This window comes from Pseudopipra pipra, chromosome 9 (assembly GCF_036250125.1).
Source record: "Pseudopipra pipra isolate bDixPip1 chromosome 9, bDixPip1.hap1, whole genome shotgun sequence".
NCBI lineage: Eukaryota > Metazoa > Chordata > Aves > Passeriformes > Pipridae > Pseudopipra > Pseudopipra pipra.
Window position 1 is genome coordinate 11,736,145 of NC_087557.1, and position 20,554 is coordinate 11,756,698.

Sequence of the window (20,554 nt, forward strand, 5' to 3'; positions counted from 1 at the left end):
CCAGTTGCACCTCTAAGGTAATTCACTCCCACTGAAAGCAGAGTTCAGCCCTGTCAGAACCAGTGCTGTGAACAGTTAGATACATCATATGTTCCTGTTCCCTTAGAGAGTGCACCTAAACCTCTGTGAATTCTTCTGTGTGCACATGAGTCAGAAACAGATATTATTACGTGACATTCTGAACTCCTGCCAACCCAATTGTATCTTTTTTAAAAAAACAATAGCTTTTTCAGTCATATTGCTCTAACATATTTGCATGGACCATTCATTTAGAATCCTCAGAACAAATATTATTCCTGTGAGGAATGTTTCGCACTGACTTTCAAACAATGTTGTATCACTGCGGAACAAATATTCTTTTTTGTTTCTAATTGCATTTTTTTGAATTTGTAATACAAGATGTAACAAAATTAAATTTTTGGCTATTTCCTTTTCTGGTTTTCTGTTCTTAATATTAAATCCATTTTCTAGGTAGTTCTCCCATCTTTGTTCTGATTCTGGCAGTCTGGCTATTGCTAAAGCAGGAATATGTTATAGTACACTGGGAAATTTTAAATGCATGTGTTCTAGTCAGTTGGACATGACTGCTTTGATGTAACTTTCCTATGATGACCTAAAATTTTAGAGTGAGTAGGCATAATGGATGTCCAGAGTTCAGGTAGGTCACCACTGAAAGAAGGAAAGGGCTGATTGGTGTTTTAAGAGCATTATAAATGACTACCAAATTTGCTGATTTTGTATATTCAACACACGTAATACTCTTTGGTAAGTTTACCTACTGCACTAAAGCAAAGAGGCATGTTTTTAGTAGTGGTGTCAGAAAAATCATCTGATTCAACTTTAAAAGCAAGAAAAATTTTATCTAAAGTATTTCCAGATCTGGAGTGGGGGTGGGAGTGTGTGTTTTATATGAGAATATAATTTGAAGTTGCCTACTGTTCATTCCCAAATATAAGTGCTAATCCAAGATTTTATGGCATTGTGCTCAGTTAGTATGGACATCAGTATATGTTAAAAACAAGGTACTGAATTCAAGCCAGCCTTAAACATCAGGTGCATATAAATGCTTGAGAAGCAAATTATGAACTGTGATTGTGTCTTAGAATAATAAAATTATGCTGTCTAGAAACTGTATTATTATTAACTGACAAATTATGAGATCTTCATTTATACTGCTGAGCCCTTGCTCACTGAAGTGGATCTTTTTATATCAGTGGGACTAATCTGTAAATGCTTGTTTATGAAAGGCTGTCACAACATTCCTCAAACTTTTACATGTGTCTTTTGAAATTAATGTCTTCTGTGTTTTCAAAGACATAATGTAAGAAAGGCTGGTTTGTAAGTACTTACTAGAAAAAAATAGAAATTCCTAAATAACATTTAAAAAAAAGAAATTAGTGAGATTCTGGTACATGGCACCTAGTAAAAGAATTTTGAATTGTATCCATTGAAATATGTTTGTAGCTTAAATGTTTGATAAATAATAGGGATCTTTTTATTCTTTGCCAGCTTTAAGGATTTGTCACTCCTCATTTAAGTGCTGTTGGTGTGAACAATACAACAGTTTTTTATAAGTATTTTATAACAAGTTAATAACTAGCAGAGTCTTTATGCAGATATTTTCCTATAGGCTTCTTTCGTCTTCAGAACTCCACACGTCATACCAATGCAATAATTTTTAAGCATTGTGCTGTAAATGAGTATAACAGGACAAAACCTGATGTATAAGACTCTCAGTTAAAGCTCAATGAAATCTTTAAAAGCACAGAGTTTATGAGATTAAATCCTTGCAGTAATACTTGTTAATAAAGGGTTTAGATTTTGATACTAGGCATTAATCTGTTTTCATTTAAAAACACTCATACACATGTACAGAATAGGATTCCTTCAAATAGCCTGAGCAAGCACTCAAAGATAGACTGATAGTGCCCTGACAGCAATATGATTTAACCTGCAGATTCCTTCAGATGAGGAACCATCCCTCACATATCTGTAAGCATGGGAAGTTCAAGAGTGCAAGTGCAGAAAGGCCATTCATCTGTGTGCATGCTCCCTTAAGAAGGTAACTGCAGCAGAATGGGTAGAGCTTTTACTGACTGATCAAATTTGCTGTACAGCTACTATAGAATAGAGAAGGCAGCCCAAAGCAAAATGCCCCTGAAGGCAGATGGTGTGAGTGAGGTGTCCTCAGTATCCTCTCTTTCATACACTGCTGTTGAGCTGCAGCTCATGTTGACACGGCCAAAACGATTCCCATTATACATCACATTTAGTAATTGCTACTGACCCACTGAATGTTTAGTGTCCATCAGACTAAAAAGTAATGTTTAACATAAATGGGACAGAAACCAAAAAATGTAATAGGTTCCAGGCAAAACTATTTAGAATCAACCTTTTAGATATCAACACCAGAGAAGTGGCCAAATTCCAGCATTGAGAGGTAAAAGGAAAACCAACATACAAAAAAAAAAAGTAAAGCAAAGCAAACAGTTTTTCCATTTCAGAGACACCTAATAAAAAAAACCAGGATTTTTTACGAAAGTTCTCTATTTGGCTTGAGTTTTTTGCTTTCTTCTTTTTTATCTCAAAAAATGGTGATTTGGTGTTTATTAATTTTTTTATAGTATTTCCAAACTTATGCTCAAGGAAAAAAAGTAAATAATTCCAGTTTCCCATCCTTATTTTTAAAAGCAGGAGTGGGACAGAAAAAGAAAGCAAAGCTCTGGTAATTCATCAGAATTCAAGTTCATTTTCAAGGAGTATTCCCAGGAAACAAAGGAATGGTCATTTAACTAAACTTTTGTAATTACATTAAATGCAATTACATGTAAAATTAACAACCTGGGCTCAAAAAATGCTGCGTGTTGCATCAGCTCCAGCAAATTTAACAGATAGGATTTATTATCACCTCATTTATTATTGTGTGTAATACATTTCAGTTATAAACACATTTAAACCTGTAAATGAGGTTTCAAAGATACATGAAAATGTAAGAGGTTTGCAAATCTTTTATCAAGCAAGGAAGATGTCCTTGGTCACACGTGATTGTAATAAAATCTAATCTCTCAGCCAAGAATCACAGTTAACTTTGGTCTGTTTTGAAGGTTAAAAATTATAATTGGTATCTCAAACTATTTCTTAACCAAGCTGAATTTATACTCCTTTAAGCATTGTATTTCAAAAAATCAAGAAGACATTGATTTCTATGGAAACTTTGACCTGTACAGAATTCCACTTTCATTTATTGCTTTTACAGTGCTTCACTCTGGCAGGCTCTAAATATCTTTCTCTAGCTATATTATGCAATGAGCCCTGGTTATGGAATATTATATTAAAGGCCCTTGGAATTCCTCAATCCCTCAAATCTTTACAGGAAGATTAAATGAATTCTGCAGCAGGTTTTTCTAGGTTCTATAGTAATGATATTCATGCTGTCTAGACTTTTGTTCTTTGGAGTCCATAGCTGTACTGTCACAGAACTAATTAGAGAAAGTTGGCACATATACACAGGTTAGGATTTCTTCTCATTTACTGAAAAATTCACTTTGTACTCCTTAGGCTTTAGCCATAACATGAAAATGAAAGATACTTATTTCGTTCTTCTGAGTTGATACAGTGCATAGCACTGCTCTTGTTTTGCTTTTATTACCATTTACTTAGACATCTTTAGGATCTAATTATCCTTATAAGCATATAAGAGGTATTCATTTTATCCAGATCATGAATCAGAAAGATGGTATTTTGCTAACACTAACCCTCCCACTCCAGTTGTGGAAAGTCTTTTTGAACCTCTAATATAAGTTAGACATTTAAGGAATTGCTGCGAGTTTGGTGGTTTTTTTCCAAAGGTCAAGAAACTTTCTCCTAATTAAATATTTTTCAAAAATCTCATTATTTTACTATAAGAAATTACAACTTGGGTACTCAGTTCTGGTCACATTGTTAAGTATCATCTTAGTTGTTCAACTGTCAAGATCACTTGTTCTTAGAAATTATTTTTTTAAAATTTTGAATATTTTTGAAGTTTGTTTCTGTGGAGAAATCCTGCAGAACTTCTCAAGTAACACTTACTTGCTATTTCCTGGACAAAGATCACTTTCACCTGGCAGGGTTATTGTTTCATTAAGATTCTTGTAAAAGAGATATCTCCAAAATCTGTCTCTGAACTGTTTGAGTTTCTTGTGGAACTAGACCATAAAATTTTACATACTGGAAGAAAACGTTAATTTCAGCACTGATTCCTTCATATAGTTGCCTTACAACCTTGTAAGGATTCATACTTTTGCCTTTTTAAGAATGTGGCAGCTGATAATAGAGATGTCTTTTCTTGATGATAGAAACTTTTAGGTAATAAATAAATGGACTACTTTATGGTTGTGTTCTCTAATGTACCATATTTAGAAAGCATTAATAAAGACTTCATAGTTAGAAGGAAAAGGGAACGCTTCAAGAAGACAGATAATATCTAGGACATATTATGAAGTCGATTAAGGTAATAAGCAGCCATTAGCGTTTATTGCTATAATGATAAAAAAATTCATTCCTTACTACTCAGGCCCTCGATGATTTACATCATTGAGAAAATCTGACACCATATCTAACTGGAGATTCTCCTTGTTCCTATTTCTGCTGTGAATCTAAGAAAGGCTCCAAAAGCCTGGAATCAAATGTAGCAATTATTACCATAAGGCTAACTAAAGCAATAATTACATGAAGACATAGTCAAAACTGGAAAGAGAATTTGTTAGTTTACTGCTTTGCTGCAAATTGAGTCTCAATTGTCTTTTTTTTTCTTATTCAACACTGTATTTTTTCAGTGTTGCAAACTGTTTTCATATAAAGAGGCTATGTTTCCAGTGCAGATGCCCCACCTTGTGCGTCACTGCTTTGTGTTTTTCAACAAATCCTGGAAATGTCCATGCACATAAATTCGTTATTCCAGAATGTCACTGTGGAATGTCTGTGAGAGTCACAGAGGAATTTTCAATGTGTGAATTCACCACACACTTCTCATTTTTAGCTGTGCAATGTCTTGTTGTAGAACAGCTAATGCGTGTGAATGTCTGTGCAGTTGTTCCACTCAGCAGGTGTTCTACTGGTTTGAGCATATTCTCCTTGTAGCTTTCTAGCCTCATTCTCTGCCTTTGCTGTTGCATGCAACAAAGAAGTGAATGTTTCCTCAGATCTAAATAACTCCTTTTAATAGTCTCCAGCAGATTTTTTCATATAACCATGAGGGCTGATTCAAAAGTCTCTGATTTTAATTGTGAGCACATCCCCAAAATAGCGAGGAATTAAAATGTTCATAGACTTTAGCCAATTTTATTCCATACTGTGATGAATTACTCAACTATACATTGACTTTGTGAGTTGTTTGTTGGCTTTGACCACTTAATGTCTATTTCAATAAAGAATTTAAGATCCAAACTAAATATTAAGACTTAAAATTGATATGCTTTGCTTTCAAGTGGTTCTTGTATACTTAATGTTAGCTACCTTGCTGGATGTTCCCCTCCACCTCTGGACAACTAAGGCAGAGATGTAGCTCTCATCTTTCTCATCCCTAATATGCAAATAACATTAAGTATCTGACAAACATTTTAAAATGTCAGATTGTAAGTGTCACTTTGTGTTATCCAGGATAAAAAAACCCCAATGTTACAAGGCAGCAGATTATTCTACTTAAGGGCTAAATAGGCTTTTAGCACTTTGGGGGGCAAGTTAAGCATTCACATTATTACAAGTATTAATATGAAAAAATGGCTGTGTATATCTGCCTGATACCTCAGCACAAGTTCTCTGCCTCTGCCTTCTACTATCATCCTGCTCATCTCTTGATGCCAAAGCATAGTGGAAGAGTGGCTCAGCAGAGACATAAAAGTCTTTACTTCTATAATATGCTAGAAATTGTTTATCAACTTTGTGAAATTGCCTGAGAAGTCTTTGCCAGCAGATATGGTCATGACAAGTTCATAGAGAAGGAAAAAGAACTAATCTATGTAGACAGTTGCCTTTCATACTTTTTTTTTCTCTATGCACTTTTCAGAATACTTCAAGGATGCTTTGTGCATTTTAAACCATTCTGTCTCCTTCCCTTTGCTCTCCCTCTCTTGCTTTCATCATCCTATCCTGCATGCACATATGCATATGTTTAGATACCTCAGTGTTGTTTTAGAGAGCAGCTGTTGGAATTCTTAATAACTCATGACTCTATTTATCCATAATTTATTTAAAATTCTCAGGACTTGTGCAGGTAGATCATTAAATGCCTAATTTATTACTCCAGGTCATGAAATATGACCAGATAATGTGTAGTTTATTTGCAAAAAAACTTCAAAAAATTCTGGTTTAGTCTCATGAAGTCAAGCAGTTAAAATCAAAGAATGTGTTTGTGAAGACTGAAGTCATTATATGGAAAATTTTCAGAGAGAAAGAGTGCAGATTTGTCCAACAAATACCTTTGAATGATAACTAAATCACAATAATGAAATCTGCAATAATGAGTGTGGAATTTCATGTGCTGATTGACCTGATCTGAAAGGAAAGCTCTTCTCTGAATAATGAAAGAGGACTGCCAATACTTCACAGAACAAAAAACTCAAAGAAGCCATTTAATTAGCAAAGACAGAAAAATAAAAACAAAAAAAAATAGAAAAAGAAAAATATTAATTTACTGGAAATATTTTTATAGCAAATGTTGAAGGAAAAGGAGGGAAATTAACATTTGGGTTGCCAAATGTAAAATCAATTGGTTCCTTAGTAAAATTCTTGCACATGAATAGCCAGTAGCAATTTATGTATTCTGTGCAAGACTTCTGAGGGCCTCCCTCTATGTGGACCCATGACAGGCAGACAGGCGGGGCTGGGAAGTACAGTCAATGGATCAGGAACAGCTTTAACCAATTTAGGGACATCCAAGCCAAGTGGTAACAGCATACTGAGTGCTTCTTGCAAACACACAATCCAACAAAGCTCAGTGCCAAAATTCCATGGCATTCAAGATCAGCACAAAGCCAGCTCCAGAGTACTGGCTGCATTCCCTGACCCGGGCTCTCTTAGGCTGTCACACTGAGCAGTAGTTCCAGGAGCCGTTTGGGCATTGCTCGCACTGGTTGGCACAGTGTACACGTGATGATCTGATGGGCATCGCGGAAAGCTGTGGATGTTCCAGGGCACAGAGCAAGACAATAACTTGAACTCAGAGTGAGGACAGAGGTTCTACACATCCACCTCTAATGGCTGCTCAAAAGAGTTACCTCTTTTGTCTTTCAGTTGCTAATTCTCTCTAATTTTTTCCTCCACTTCATTTTAATTTGACTGGTGAAAGAGGAAGGGCGACCACTTTGGAAACACTTTGTTGGAGATGGGGGATGTGTAGCCCAGGCTGACAATGACTGTATGAAACCTCTCAAAGCACTCAGACTCTTGAGGGAGTCATGTAAAAAATCAAAGGGGGATTTCTCTGTATGCATCTTTGTAAGAAGATATCCAAATCAGCAAGGGTTAGAGAGCTAAGGAAAAGAGACAGTCCAGAACTGCTGTCAGAGAAACAAACTGTGGCATTTGCATTTATTTCTGGAAGCTTAAAAAAATTTCCAAATCTAAGTTAACCTGAGACATGCATGATTCTATAAAGTAAAATGAGTTGAGAATATTGTAAAGAGCAGATTTGTAATATATAGCCATTATGTGCTATGAAACTATTTCCTACTATATGATTAAAAAGATAGTAAAAATATTATAGAACTAGGAAAATTGCAGATACTTTTTCTTTATTTTTTTTTTTGGTCAGTTTGTGGAAATTTCTTTCTGTGCTTATTTCTTTGGGTTTTTTTCTCTTTTTGAAAGGAAGTAGTGTGACCATTATTCTTTATTATTTTGAAATGTTCTCCAGTTTTCTTAGTTTGTTAAAGGTTACTGTTATCATAGATGTAAAGCAATTTTGGAAATACTGAGAGAACTGTGAATTTTCACAGCTGTAGATTTCCATCACTTATGATATCTTCTCTTTAAAGACAAAACAGCTACAGGTGTACTAACAAATTTAATAATTTGGCCCTATTTTGAGTAAAACCAAAATAAAATTACATTAGAAGTATATAAAAGCTTAAAAATCCCCCCCCCTTCTGGGGAAATAGTGAGAGATTAAAATTAATGGGTTTTGACCAAGAACATCTGCCAATTTTCAACAAGCTTATTTTTATGAGAGCATAAGAAGCTCCTGGATGAGGAAATTTATAGTGGAAATGTTGGCAGGAATTTACCTAACACTGTTTAAATAGTACCACTATGTTAAGAAATACACTGGATACCAGACAGCTTTCTGTGGAAAATGATAAACATACAAGGTCTCTGCAGGGGATCTCAGCAGAGCCATTTTTTATATCCAGAATAGTGGATCCCTTTACTGTGATGTTTTTATGCATGATATATGGCAATAGAGGAGAAATAACATTTGTTAGCAGTTAAAGGTTTTTTTTAACACATTCTACAGTGTGTATTTACACAGTGCTTACTTAATTATTTTTTAGTCCAATAACTGTGTCTCTGGTACAGACTTTTTTATTTTATTTTATTGTCTCCTTCTTTGAGAGTACCGATGTGATGCAAACTCTCAGAATTATACTGTTGATCACTTGCATGCTGAGCTGCATGCTGGTAATAGGAAGTGCCCTGAATTAAATCTTAGGAATTTAGACTGGTTTCCAGAAAAGAAGTAAACAAACAGCAGGAAAATGACAGAGCAGGAGTTACACCTTCCCACTAGACATCATTTTAAGCCAGAATTTTGCACCTAGTCTATTCCACATTAATTTGCATTGTTTTTCCATGTGAACAATGTTTAAGATGTTTTCCATAATAGCAGCAGAAATTAAGTATGATATTTATAACCACAGATGGTATTAACTAAGTGTTATGTGCCTAGTTTTTTTCTGAACACAAACTCTGTACCTCTGATGAATTGTAGACTATCTTTGTTTTTATTATTTAATCTGGATATGCTTTCCTGCAGGGTGAGATCCAACAGCTGTTGATTATAGCTGATCCCAGAGCTGCATTTGACTATTGTGAGCATTATAGCCCAGACTGTGATTCCCCAGTGCCCAATGCTGCTCAGGCTCAAGATCCTCAAGTTGATGAGGTGAGTAGTCAGTCACGTATTACTAGACTTACTGCATGTTAGTGGTTGTGCTGGAGACAAGTTGCAAAGGAGCACTTCCAGATAAATGATATGCATTGTTCTAGAAGTGAAGGAAACAGGTTGCAGGAGTGCATTCATTTTTGCAGTCCACTCATTTATGTCAAGCATTTGAAGGAACCTCTCACACCGGTGGTATTTGATCAACCACCATTCTCAGTGAAGTTAAACTGTAATTCTTTTTAAAAATTATAGCAGTATGAGTTTGTTTACTTGTGTCTATTTGTCTTCTGTATATGTTTATGATTTCAGTGATGCAGAGTATTAACAATGCCACATTTATAAGGAGCTTTGGATATTCTACAATTGTAAACATCTTCTGTTAGAAATGCCATGTGTTTTAGTGAGATGTGTGCACAAATGCATGTGCATTATTTCAGCCAGTTCCACTCTTAGCAGGTTAACCAACAGGCACAAAACAGAGTAGAAACATGAAAGGTGTTAATAGAAACTGTTTGTCACTGTAGACAGTTCTAACAGCCATGAACTGAGTAATTCACTGAGGTCAAGATAGTTCCTCAGACTAGACCTCTAAGCATCAGCAGTTGTATGTGTTGCTGTACACAGATTCTAAGTACTTGCATTAAATAGTGTAAAGTGAAAAGCATTTGCAAAATGTAACTAGTTGTAATTAAACTGGGCTCTGGACAGCTAGTATGCAGTCAGCAGTGTGTGATCTGAGTGGTTATTACTACTGATTGCTCAAGAGATCATTAAAAACTTGCTGAATTGTTCTTGGATGCATGCTTTGAGCCTCTTTCAGGACTGAACTTTTCCTAAGTACATGATAATTTTATTTGTTGTCACTATTTATTCTATCTGACTGAAAATTATGTCAGCAAGAGACAGAGGCCCATAGGGCCCAGAACTTATTTCAAAGGGACTCCCTCCCACATCCATTGCATCAGAGTTGTTCAAGATGTGTCAAGTCAATCACACATAGGCAGAGGCATTTACACTCCTTTACAGTGTATGGAGCCTGATGTCTTCATGGGGACTCCATAGGACTTCTATCTGTGTGCCTGGCTACCTAGATCTCCATATTCCAAAACAGAACAGATTGAAAGCATGTTGTTGATAATTTATGCAAACAAACAAAAAGCAAAATATTTTTTTTTCTCATTAGTGCATTTCGAAGAAAATTTAAATTTTGGTTGGGAATTTTCCCAGGCTTTGCTGCTATTTGACTTAGCACTCTGATTCTTTCTCTTTCCTGTGTGAAGACCTCGAAGCTCTGTGGGAGCAGTTCGGGTTCGAATAGATGTCAGTACCCTTCCCGTAGAGAATGCTTCTGTCCCTCTGTGTTTGGTTCCCACTTCTTCAGAACTGTCATTCACCGTGCAAATGAGAAAACACTAGATAAATAGTAATATCAACACAGTTTACTCTGTTGTTTATTATGATTTATTTCCATCTTCAAGGCATGTTTTCATTGAAGTATTGAAGTGTGTATCAGCTTTCCTTGTTCTTGCTTGTGAATAGCCACACACTTGTCAAGTACAGACTTATGACTCAGCAGTTATCACTACACAAAAAAGTGTTCCCTAGAAGTTCAGTAATCATTTTTTCATGTTGAATGTATGGGTCTGAATTGTGCTTCAGAACTATCAAGATTACTTTTCTTAAGGAAGACACGCACCCATGCTTTTCTTATAAATACCTTGTGAACAGTCTGGACTTTGTCTTGTTTTCAACCCCCTTTCTCCTATAAATGGAAATGTATTAAATTCCTTTCCAGTTCAATCACATATGCTTGGCCAGCTCACAGAAATTAGAGCTGAGAAAGACCTAGCCAGTCTTCATTGTCCTCAATTGCTGGGCAGTATATTTTCTTGAGTGTCATCAGGTCTAGTTTTCAAAGGACCCAGCTATCAGGCTTTCAGATCTTCCCTTGGAAGATTATTCTGCAACCCAGTGAATCACACCATCTGACTTCTGCTGAAGAAATTGCTCCACAAAGGAATTTGGTTTCATTTATTTTGGATCTGTCCCAAACTAATGGATTACTTGAAAACATAAAATGTTTTCCTTTAATGAAATGAGCTTGGTAAAGTAAAGGTGCAAATGGCTCCCAAATATATTGACTTGAAGGCTTCAGGCATCCTTTCAGAACATGTTAATTAGTGTTCTTTCAGGTGTTTGACTGAGCAGAAATACTAGTTTTCTGAAAAGTATGGAAAGATAATTATGTCATCTTTAGAACTGCAGTTCGCTAACTTAGCAGATATTTAAAGTAATGATCTTCCTAACTCTCTTTATATGGATATATAGACTTTTTATTAAGGAATTAACATAATGAAGAACCTTAAGAGTCTTATTCTTCTTTTGACACAGACTGTCTTTGGAAACTGAACATTTTGTTCTTCTCTCCTTTTATCTCCTTTCTTTTATCACTTTTATGAACAATATAAGGACTATGTGGTAGAAGAGGCCATCCAATTCTTTTAACTTTTATTCTGCCCTAAGATTGACATTTTCTATCATTTATTTATTTATATTACTGCAGCTGATTTTCAAAACTCTCATCATGCTTAGCATCCTTTATTTTATTTAATTTTGTAATGTCTTAGTAAGCCTAGAATGTTTCAAAGTCATCTTTCCCTCTTTAGTTTGCTAAATGATTTAGCATAATTTTTAGGCAGTGGAAAAATTGGGCTTATGACAGTTCTTTGTTATTATTAATTTAATCATGACAGTTCTTTATATTATTAATTCTTTTAATTTGGAAATGTAAAGCAAATATTGCTAAAATCTACATTTTGGAATAGGAGGTTAGGTTTTTAGAGTATGGATAGCAGAAGAATTGGTTTTCAAAGTCAGGTTTCCTTCAGAATATTTAAGTCATTTAACAGTTGAAATATAGGCCTTGCATCCTGCTGATCCTCTACTTCTAAAATACATCTGATGAAGAAAACAGTTCATCTCTTTAATTGGAATTACATGATGATCTGGTAGTGTAATATAATCACTCTGGTAAAGAAAGCATGAGGTCATAATGGAAACATTTTGTCCCATCAAGAAGCAGCAGGTTTTATTCTTCCTTTCATTTGTAAGAAAACAGTCATATGCAATATTCATTACAAGAATGGCTGTTCAGTAACTATTGCTGGTCTTACAACAGCAGAAAGAAGAGCAAGAGGAAGAAAATCGCATCACATTTGAAGGGTGTTACCTGACATCTCTGAGCTAAAATCTCTCACCAAGTTCCACCTATTGAGTCCATCTTTTTGATATTCATGTGAAACCACTGTGAAAGTTAATGCAGTATATATATTTTGCTATAACTGTGAGCACTTGGTGCTAACAACAGAGCTTTCTATCCCTGATTTCTCAGATCTGTAACTATTCCATTATATAGCAGTATTAGGGTTTAGGTAGACTTTCATAGGCAGATCTCTGGAGCAGGATGGAAGTAACACTGCATATGTGTAGTAGGTATATTTTACACTTGGCTATGTCAGTGTTCATAGGAGGATCATCAGAATGATCCACAAGCCAAATGCCCTTTTAAATCCCTTTCCAGCTTCTTGATTCTCTGGCTGCATTCCTGGCCAGTAATCTCTTTGGTATAGAGCTAAAAAACCAAATTACACTCTCTTCAACTATACTCGTCATCCTGTCATACTTTCTTTCAATGCTTTGATTTCTTGCTAGAGGTAGTAGTCTTGATTAAACTCTGAAAGTGGCAGAAGTTACTTTTCCATTTGCATTAATTAATGTAGAAATTCTAGATGCTTTCTCTTATATATTTAAGAGTCTACTTATTGTCTTTTCTTTGATTAGCAGTTCAACCATGACAGATATCTGTGAACTCCCCAAATTCTGTGAACTAATAGCAGGGCCTGGGTTTTGCACTCAGGAATGGTAGCATCCAAAATGTAAAGACACTTTTCTCAAGCTTTGTTGAGGCCTCAAACTGAATAGATCATACCCCTCTCTCTGGTTATCTGATAAAGGTGACCTTGTGGTTGTGTAGCTCCAGAAAAAGAAGGGATATGTGCCACATATCCAGTCTTGACTGTTGATGGAAGGGTAAGTGTGAGTTGCCAGCAGGTGACTAAAGCCATTAAACCTGTCTCTGGTATTTGTAAATTTAACTCATTGAACTGACCAGTCCTTCAATAGTTCTGTTGTCTCATCTTAAAAATAGGGAATAGCCTTCATCAGGTGGAGTTGATAAACTCATGCTGTGAGTAAATCATCTTTCTAAAGTATATCTTTACACCAGTTAGGGATGTAGAGATGCATTCCTCTATCTGGACAGACTGTGCCTCAGGAAATACACCTGGACAATTTTGCATCTGTATTTCACTATTTACAACAGGACCCATGCAGTGCAGTACAGTACAAAACATACTCTTAGTCTGTTAGCTGGTGTGAAAGATAAGGGTTGCTGATCTTTCAGAAGGGAATATCTGGAAAGGAAGGATTGCTAAGAATAAGATTTATCTTATAGGAAGTTTAGAACTACTGCATATTTTCACTTTTCCTCCTTGTATCAGCAGGACTGCAAAGTACTGAGGTTTAGAAACTACTTGAATATGGTTTCAGTAAGGTGACCACATGTCTGAGCTTGTAGATTCAAGAATTTTCGTAATACCCCTCAGATACTGTGCTCTTAAAATGGAGGATCTTTACCTGCTTGCTTGGCTGTAATCTGAAACCAGTGTGGAAACTGTCATTCCCCACTTCTCACCCATCCATGTTCTTTCTGTCTGTGTGCCTGAATATCAGTGCAACCACTTGGATCACATTTTGCATATGTCAAGAAAGTTTCACTGTCTTTAACAGAAATGAGTGAGGCACAGCACCCAAAAGTATTTTCCGTGTGATTATGTATGACGTAATAGATCTGTCCATATATTTGTACTGGTTTGTATGTTTTCTAGTTCTCATTCATAAATGTCTGACTTTTCAAACTAAGCCTCTTAGCATAAATATAAATTTATTCACCACTTTCTTTTTTAATACTAACATTTTAATACCGACATTGACACAGATATTTTTCCTTTCTTTTCTTTTTTTTTTCCCCAGTCAACATTTCTGTTTAGTTTATGGCCTCTGAAGAACTATTTGTAACCCACTGTTGCAATTTTTATTAGTCACATAGTTGGCACAATTCAGCATAGCCATTCAGCTTACCATGAGAGAAGCCATACTACTGAGATTTGCAAAACAGTTATAATCCTGAGCAACTCAGAGCTATATTTAAATTGTTAATTGGTCATAGTGACTGCTGGAGTGAACACTTAACAGTTTCTGAATAGATCTACAATGCTTACTAAAAGGGAATCTATGTGTCTGTAAGTTATTAAAACAAACTCCTAACAGTATATTTAAATTTAAATCTGGCTAATGACACAGTAATTCTCTTCAAAATGTTCTTCCACTTACCCCTTAAGATATTGGATATTATTTAACATAGGGAATGTCTATTGTTTTGGTACAAATAAAAATTGCGTAGCAGAGTGTTTGATTCGTGTGGTTTGGCTGAGGAAGCACTTAGAAGTATGTAATGGGTTATCACTGTTAGGGTGGAATAACTGAATATAGAGAGATTTTTTTTTTTTTCCATATATAAACCTAGTTTGCATGGACTTCTTTAGAGAAGATAAATGAATCCGATTTTATGCATTTGCATACATTTTTATAATTCTCAAAGACATACCACAATTTCAATGCTATTCAGTAACTATTTTAAAAAGTCTGGTTTTATCCATGTGGCTCCTTCTTTGATTCCTTTATGTGGCTGCGTATGGTTTCCTAGAAACTTGCCATTGTGTTTTCTTTTTTGGATGGCACTGGCATTCTTCATTAGAACCAGGCTGTTTTGAGTTGCATTTCCAGAACTGCACAAGCCGGAAAACATGTTTTTATATATTGATGGAACTATACAAATATATCATCACTGCACATGAGGCCCTTGGACAGTACTACTTATAAGTCAAACATGTTTCTTTGACTTCACTGGGGTTAGCACTGAACAATAATTTGCTGAACAAGGAGAGAGTAATCACATATTACTTACCATGTTTAAGTGTAAAATGCTGCTGGTTTTGAAAAGTATAAATAGTATCAACTTACCTCGGTAATGCCAAAGATACCACTGATGAAAACAAAGCATTGATTAATTATATGAGACAGATACAAAGTGTCCATATACTTCCCAAAGAGGATACTCTCCACCTCAAATGATGTTTTGTTATTTAAATGTAGTTTGAAATGCTCTTATTAATGTGCAGTATAGTTTTGAACAAGTACCAAAATATGTTACATCATTTCTTTATCTTTATTGTATCTCATAACTAACCAATTTATATGTGCATGGGTAGAAATAATCAAAAGGACAATCAAGCAAAAAGCATCCGACTTCTGAAAAAAAAATCTGTACCTTCTTTTTTAAATAAAGCTCTTATCATAGTAAGCCTCTGAGGAGCCACAGAAGTGAAGTAACAGAAACCCATGGAAAGGGATTTTTAAGCGATTAAGGCCTTTCAGTGTTAGTCTTATAATTGCTGAGGAAATCAACTTCTGTGCACTAAAATCATAAGGAAAAAATTTTGTCAAAAAGCATTGCCAGAGAAAACAGTTAAACCAGTGCTTTGGTCACGTGGTAGAATATATTTTGGAATATGGAGATCTGTTTTAATTTCATCTGTAATTTCTTCTAAAATGCCAGTCTCTTTCTGATGATGATGGCTTCTATGAATCCTCAGACCATTTGGAAGTGTAATGTACTAATTCATCAATCTAATGAAACAAACAGATATTGTCTTCATTTTACAGACAATGATACTGACTTGTAACAGGAGAGAGGAGATTTCAGAAGTGGCTAGTTCACATGAGGCACATTAGAGTATTTCTTCCTAAGCAAGGGAAAGCAAACACTTATCCAGACTCCGGCCACAACTCCACCTTTTTTTGAATCCCTGGACACATAAAGTGAACCGATAGCAACCAGGAGACTGCTTTAATTTACCAGACTACCCAGTTCCTGTAGCTTCAAGTGGAAGATTGTTTGAAGTGGCCCTTTCTTCTCAGCTGTGATGAGTAGTCCTCGGTGCACATAATATCGAGACCAGTATCTTCATAGCACAGCCACGAGTACAGCTCAGGAGCTTCTGGAGCCCTAGGTTATGCTCACAACATTACACAAGCCAATTCTAAAGCTATTTTCTCTTATAAAAGTTTTGTGTGCCAAATCTTCATTTGATACTAGTTATTACAGATGCAGATCTGTGGAGCAGTCTGCAGAAGTTGAATCTGAAATGAAATTATACCAGTGAGGCATTTGCTCAAACAATGTGTACCGTGGAGCCACCCTGGTTTTCAGAACTCTACAACAAACAACAGGAAGATAGCCATGTTTATTTGTGAGTTGTGGCTTCTTTCCTGTATCTGAAATGATTTACCCTATTCGTCTCAGATATTGACATCTCTGCTCTTCTGGTCACCTGAAAAAAATGCAAGTAAAAGAGTACAGGTAGAAAGAGGAATTATTTGAAATTTAAAGATTAAATGTATGATTTCATTAAGATCTCTTGGTGCTCCCAGTAATCAAAATTATAGTTGATTCTTCTTTGCAGTCCAATAAAAGAGAAGTTTTTTCCTGGCACTACTACTTACTTTTTTATTACTTTTGTATTGTGCTTTGAACGAAATAAGAAATTGTATTTTTTCCCCCAAAATGAATAATTATATTGAATTGTTCATACTAACTTAATTTTGTTAAACTTTACTCCTAAGTAAAGGTTAAGATGCTTTCCAGTATTGCTAATCTAGTATGCTACCACTAACATAGGAATGCCTGATATTTTTCCATTTACAATGTAGTACACACCAGAAGATTTTATCGAATATGACTATGAGTATGGGGATGCAGATTATAAAGAAACTGATTCTGTAACAGAGGGACTCCCACTGTTCGAAGAGACAGTAGCACAAACAGAGGTAACAAAATCTGATCTGTTTGTTGTGTGGTGTCCAGCTGTCCCCTACCACATGGTTTGTCAATTTGTGTCTTCTGTATATAAGCCTAATGTTTTCCTTTCACTCATTCCTTTACTCTGTAGCACTTGCTTTCAGTTAGAGATGGAAGGTCTCACGGCTGACAGCATTCATCTCCCATTTGGTTACCCTTCTTTCATTCATGCTATCTCAATTTTCTTTCCATTTTATTTATGTTTTTCCATTCCGTCTTTCATAACGTTTGCAGAAAAAGAAAGCCATGGCCAAAAAGAAGAAGAGGACAGTGGCCGCTAGCTCAAAGGACAAACCCCAAAAGGCCACAACAAAAAAAACTGAAAAATATGCATCCAAGAAGAAGAAAAGTTATCAAGCAGCAACAAAAGACAAACTAGGGGTAAAGGTAGCCAAGAAATAATCAAGATCTTTCCCAGACTAAGACTGGAAGATCTCTGATAATAAGAAAAAATTTACCTAACCCCACTAGATGAATACATCTGGCTAATACCATAACCTGAATAAAAGTGATACCTCTTGAACTTTTCATACATGATTTTTTTAAATCATTTACTTTTCTTTAATACTAGGCAAACGTTGTTGATGGCTTTCAAGAGTACAGCATAGCTGAAAATGACTACGGGCCCCAGACAGAATCTCCCTCCAGAACTACTGAAGCAAATGAGGTAATAAAGACTCCTGAGAAAATACTTGTTCCACCAGGTGCCGGTGATCAAAAAAGTAGAAACACATTTTAAAAAGATGAATGTCTATGTAAAAGATATATACTATAACAGCAGTTAATGTGGTTTTATGCTTTCTCAGCCAATGTCAGAAAGTACTGTTTTCTTGGGCAGAACTCCCTTTAGTTCTGTAGAGATCTGCCGAATCTTCAGATTGCAGAGTTCACAATTCTGGAAATCATTCAGTGATATGTGCTGTGGGAATGTAGGGTTGTTGCATTCAGTGTGGATGTGAATGGAGCTATGTCTAGCATAAACCAGATTAGATACTAGACATAGTCCTCCTGATCTAATAGGAAGTGGGTTCTCTAGTTTTTCCTTTAATTCTAAAGGTGCAGCATAAAAGACAAAGAGTTGCTGTAACCATAGCAGCATATGGAAGTTGAGTCAGAAGCCATCATTTGCTTTTCACAGTTCTTCAGCTAACAAAACCAAATTATTAGCTTTTCATTTGTTCTAGTCAAAAGAAACATTATACTTTAAACTGTCAAAAAGATAAAATTATTATTTTTACTTGTGTTAGAAAAGACATTTTTGGAAAGCCACAATGATAAGTCTAAACATTATTTTGTTAAAATTACTACACCTAAGCCAATGTTGATTAATATGTCCACATATTAATTAATGCTAGTGTTAGAAAAATGATGGCTGATTGTAAAAAATATTGTTTTCATTTTTCTTTTACCTTTTCCTTTCAAAATTAAGATATGTTGCTTAAAAGATGTACAAAACTCCCCCTCCCCCACTTCCCCTGAATATTCGAAAAGAGGAAAAGAGTCCCCATTTGTTTTTCTGGTTTCCATCCTATAAATCTTGAAAGGTGAAGGTGAATTAAGGTATGTTTTACTCATTCTACTGTAAAGAATTCTTGTGTGAAATCTCATGTTTGCTTCTCACAAGTTGTTTGACAGAGGTATATCTAAATAATTCAGTGTCTTGGGCATTTATAAGCCAGTTTTACAATCGTAGAGTTGTAATGAGGTAGACTGAAAGTGCTAAATGCTCTCCTTGGTGAGAGCTGTTCTGCGTAAAGGTTAAATTTGGCTTAGATTTGGTTCAGATCTGTGGTTACTCTGGCTGTAAGGCAGAAGTCATGCTCCTGTAGGTAATGGGATTAGGCAACTGTTAAATCAGAATCTGGCCTATTTTAATTGCAGTATGTTTCAATAGCATGATTAAATCAAGATTTTTTTAATTACTCTGTATGGTGAGTAGCTTCTTAATATTTTTAAGACCATACAAGTTCATATTGTCTGATAATTTAGAATATCCATATCATATTAACAATATCTGAAATTTGATTTCATTCAAAATTATCCTTTCAAGAGACCTCTATAACAGAATAAAGCAATCCTCTTTTATTTCACAAATTGTTTTGTACATCTCAAATATAGCATTCTTTTAAACTGCTTTAGTGCTTTTAAGTTGGTTGCTTGGTTTGACAGTTTACATACTCTTAAGATGAAAACTTAGTTTCAAGAAATGTTAAAATTAATCTGATTTTTGCATGTGGTACTTGACTTAGACCAAAAAGTATGTAAATTACCATGACACATATGAACCATGACTTTTATTGATAAGTAAACTGTAAAATCATTAATAAGAGAAAAGAAGTTTAATCTCAGCAGCAGTATTTATAGCCATAAAATAATGAAAAAGGCTGGGCTTAACTAAAGTGATTCTTGCACTTCCTCCACATTGCTATTGTAAAAAGACCTGACTTTATTTGTTGCTCATTGCATATTTTCATTCATTCGAATGCTTGTAAGTGTGAAACCAAGCAGGGAAATTTAGCTATATTTGGCACTAAAGTAACATTAAGCAAACAGTACACATAGTACTGGATATATTGAATTCAGTGGTTTTGGAAATAAAAAGCCAAAGCCTATGAAAACATTACTTCTTTGTACTACTTATACAAAGATCTTTTAATTACTCTGAAAGGCTGCACTTCCATTCCTTCAGACTCTAATTAAAAGACAATATGCTGTAGTTCTACTGTTCTTTCTTCTTTTGACAAGTCATCATGGTGGATCAGCGTATGCTTACATTGCTTTACTAACAATAACCCACATATTCCTCCTATTTCCAAATCTTTGCTACTGATATGAAAAGCAAAATCCCGTTGAAGAAGTATTTGCTGAAGAATACATAACTGGAGAGGATTATGATAAAAAAACTGAGGCAACTGAATATGGAAGCAGAGGAGTAGACCTCAGTGAATCTGATCTGCTGGTAGATGGAGATTTAGGCGAATATGATTTTTATGAATATAAAGAATATGAAGAGAAACCAACTGATTCCACTAATGAGGAGTTTGGTCCAGGTGTTCCTGCAGAGACCGATATCACAGAAACAAGCGTAAGTTGATTGGAGGCATAATGCAGATTAATTTAATTTAGCAATTACTTTGTAATTATACAGTCTCAGAACTGCACAGACCCTGATCCAGAGCTCCTGGTAACTATTAGATATATTCTCACTTTTGATAGGCTTTGAATCAGGGCCATCCTCTTGTTTCAGTACTTCTGAACTTTTTTTTTTTTAATTAAATGTAAGATTCTTGTGGGAGGGCCGAAGATGGGAGGGAAAAGAAAGAAAGGTGGAATTCAAAAAAATAGATGATAAAATAAACAGTTTTAAAAATCTG

The 20,554-nt window shown here is 35.3% G+C and overlaps 1 protein-coding gene across 2 annotated transcripts in view; it reads left to right on the top strand.

The window, feature by feature from the left end:
- Nucleotides 1-20,554, top strand: part of COL11A1 (collagen type XI alpha 1 chain) — a 133,627-nt gene that overhangs the window by 27,130 nt on the left and 85,943 nt on the right. Inside the window, exons 5-9 of one of the 2 annotated variants that reach the window (XM_064664571.1) lie at nt 9,014-9,142; nt 17,033-17,149; nt 17,415-17,561; nt 17,752-17,847; nt 20,020-20,265. In XM_064664571.1, coding sequence (XP_064520641.1) covers nt 9,014-9,142; nt 17,033-17,149; nt 17,415-17,561; nt 17,752-17,847; nt 20,020-20,265 — 735 coding nt within the window. The remainder of the gene's footprint in view (nt 1-9,013; nt 9,143-17,032; nt 17,150-17,414; nt 17,562-17,751; nt 17,848-20,019; nt 20,266-20,554) is intronic. The other variant, XM_064664572.1, reaches the window with a different exon arrangement.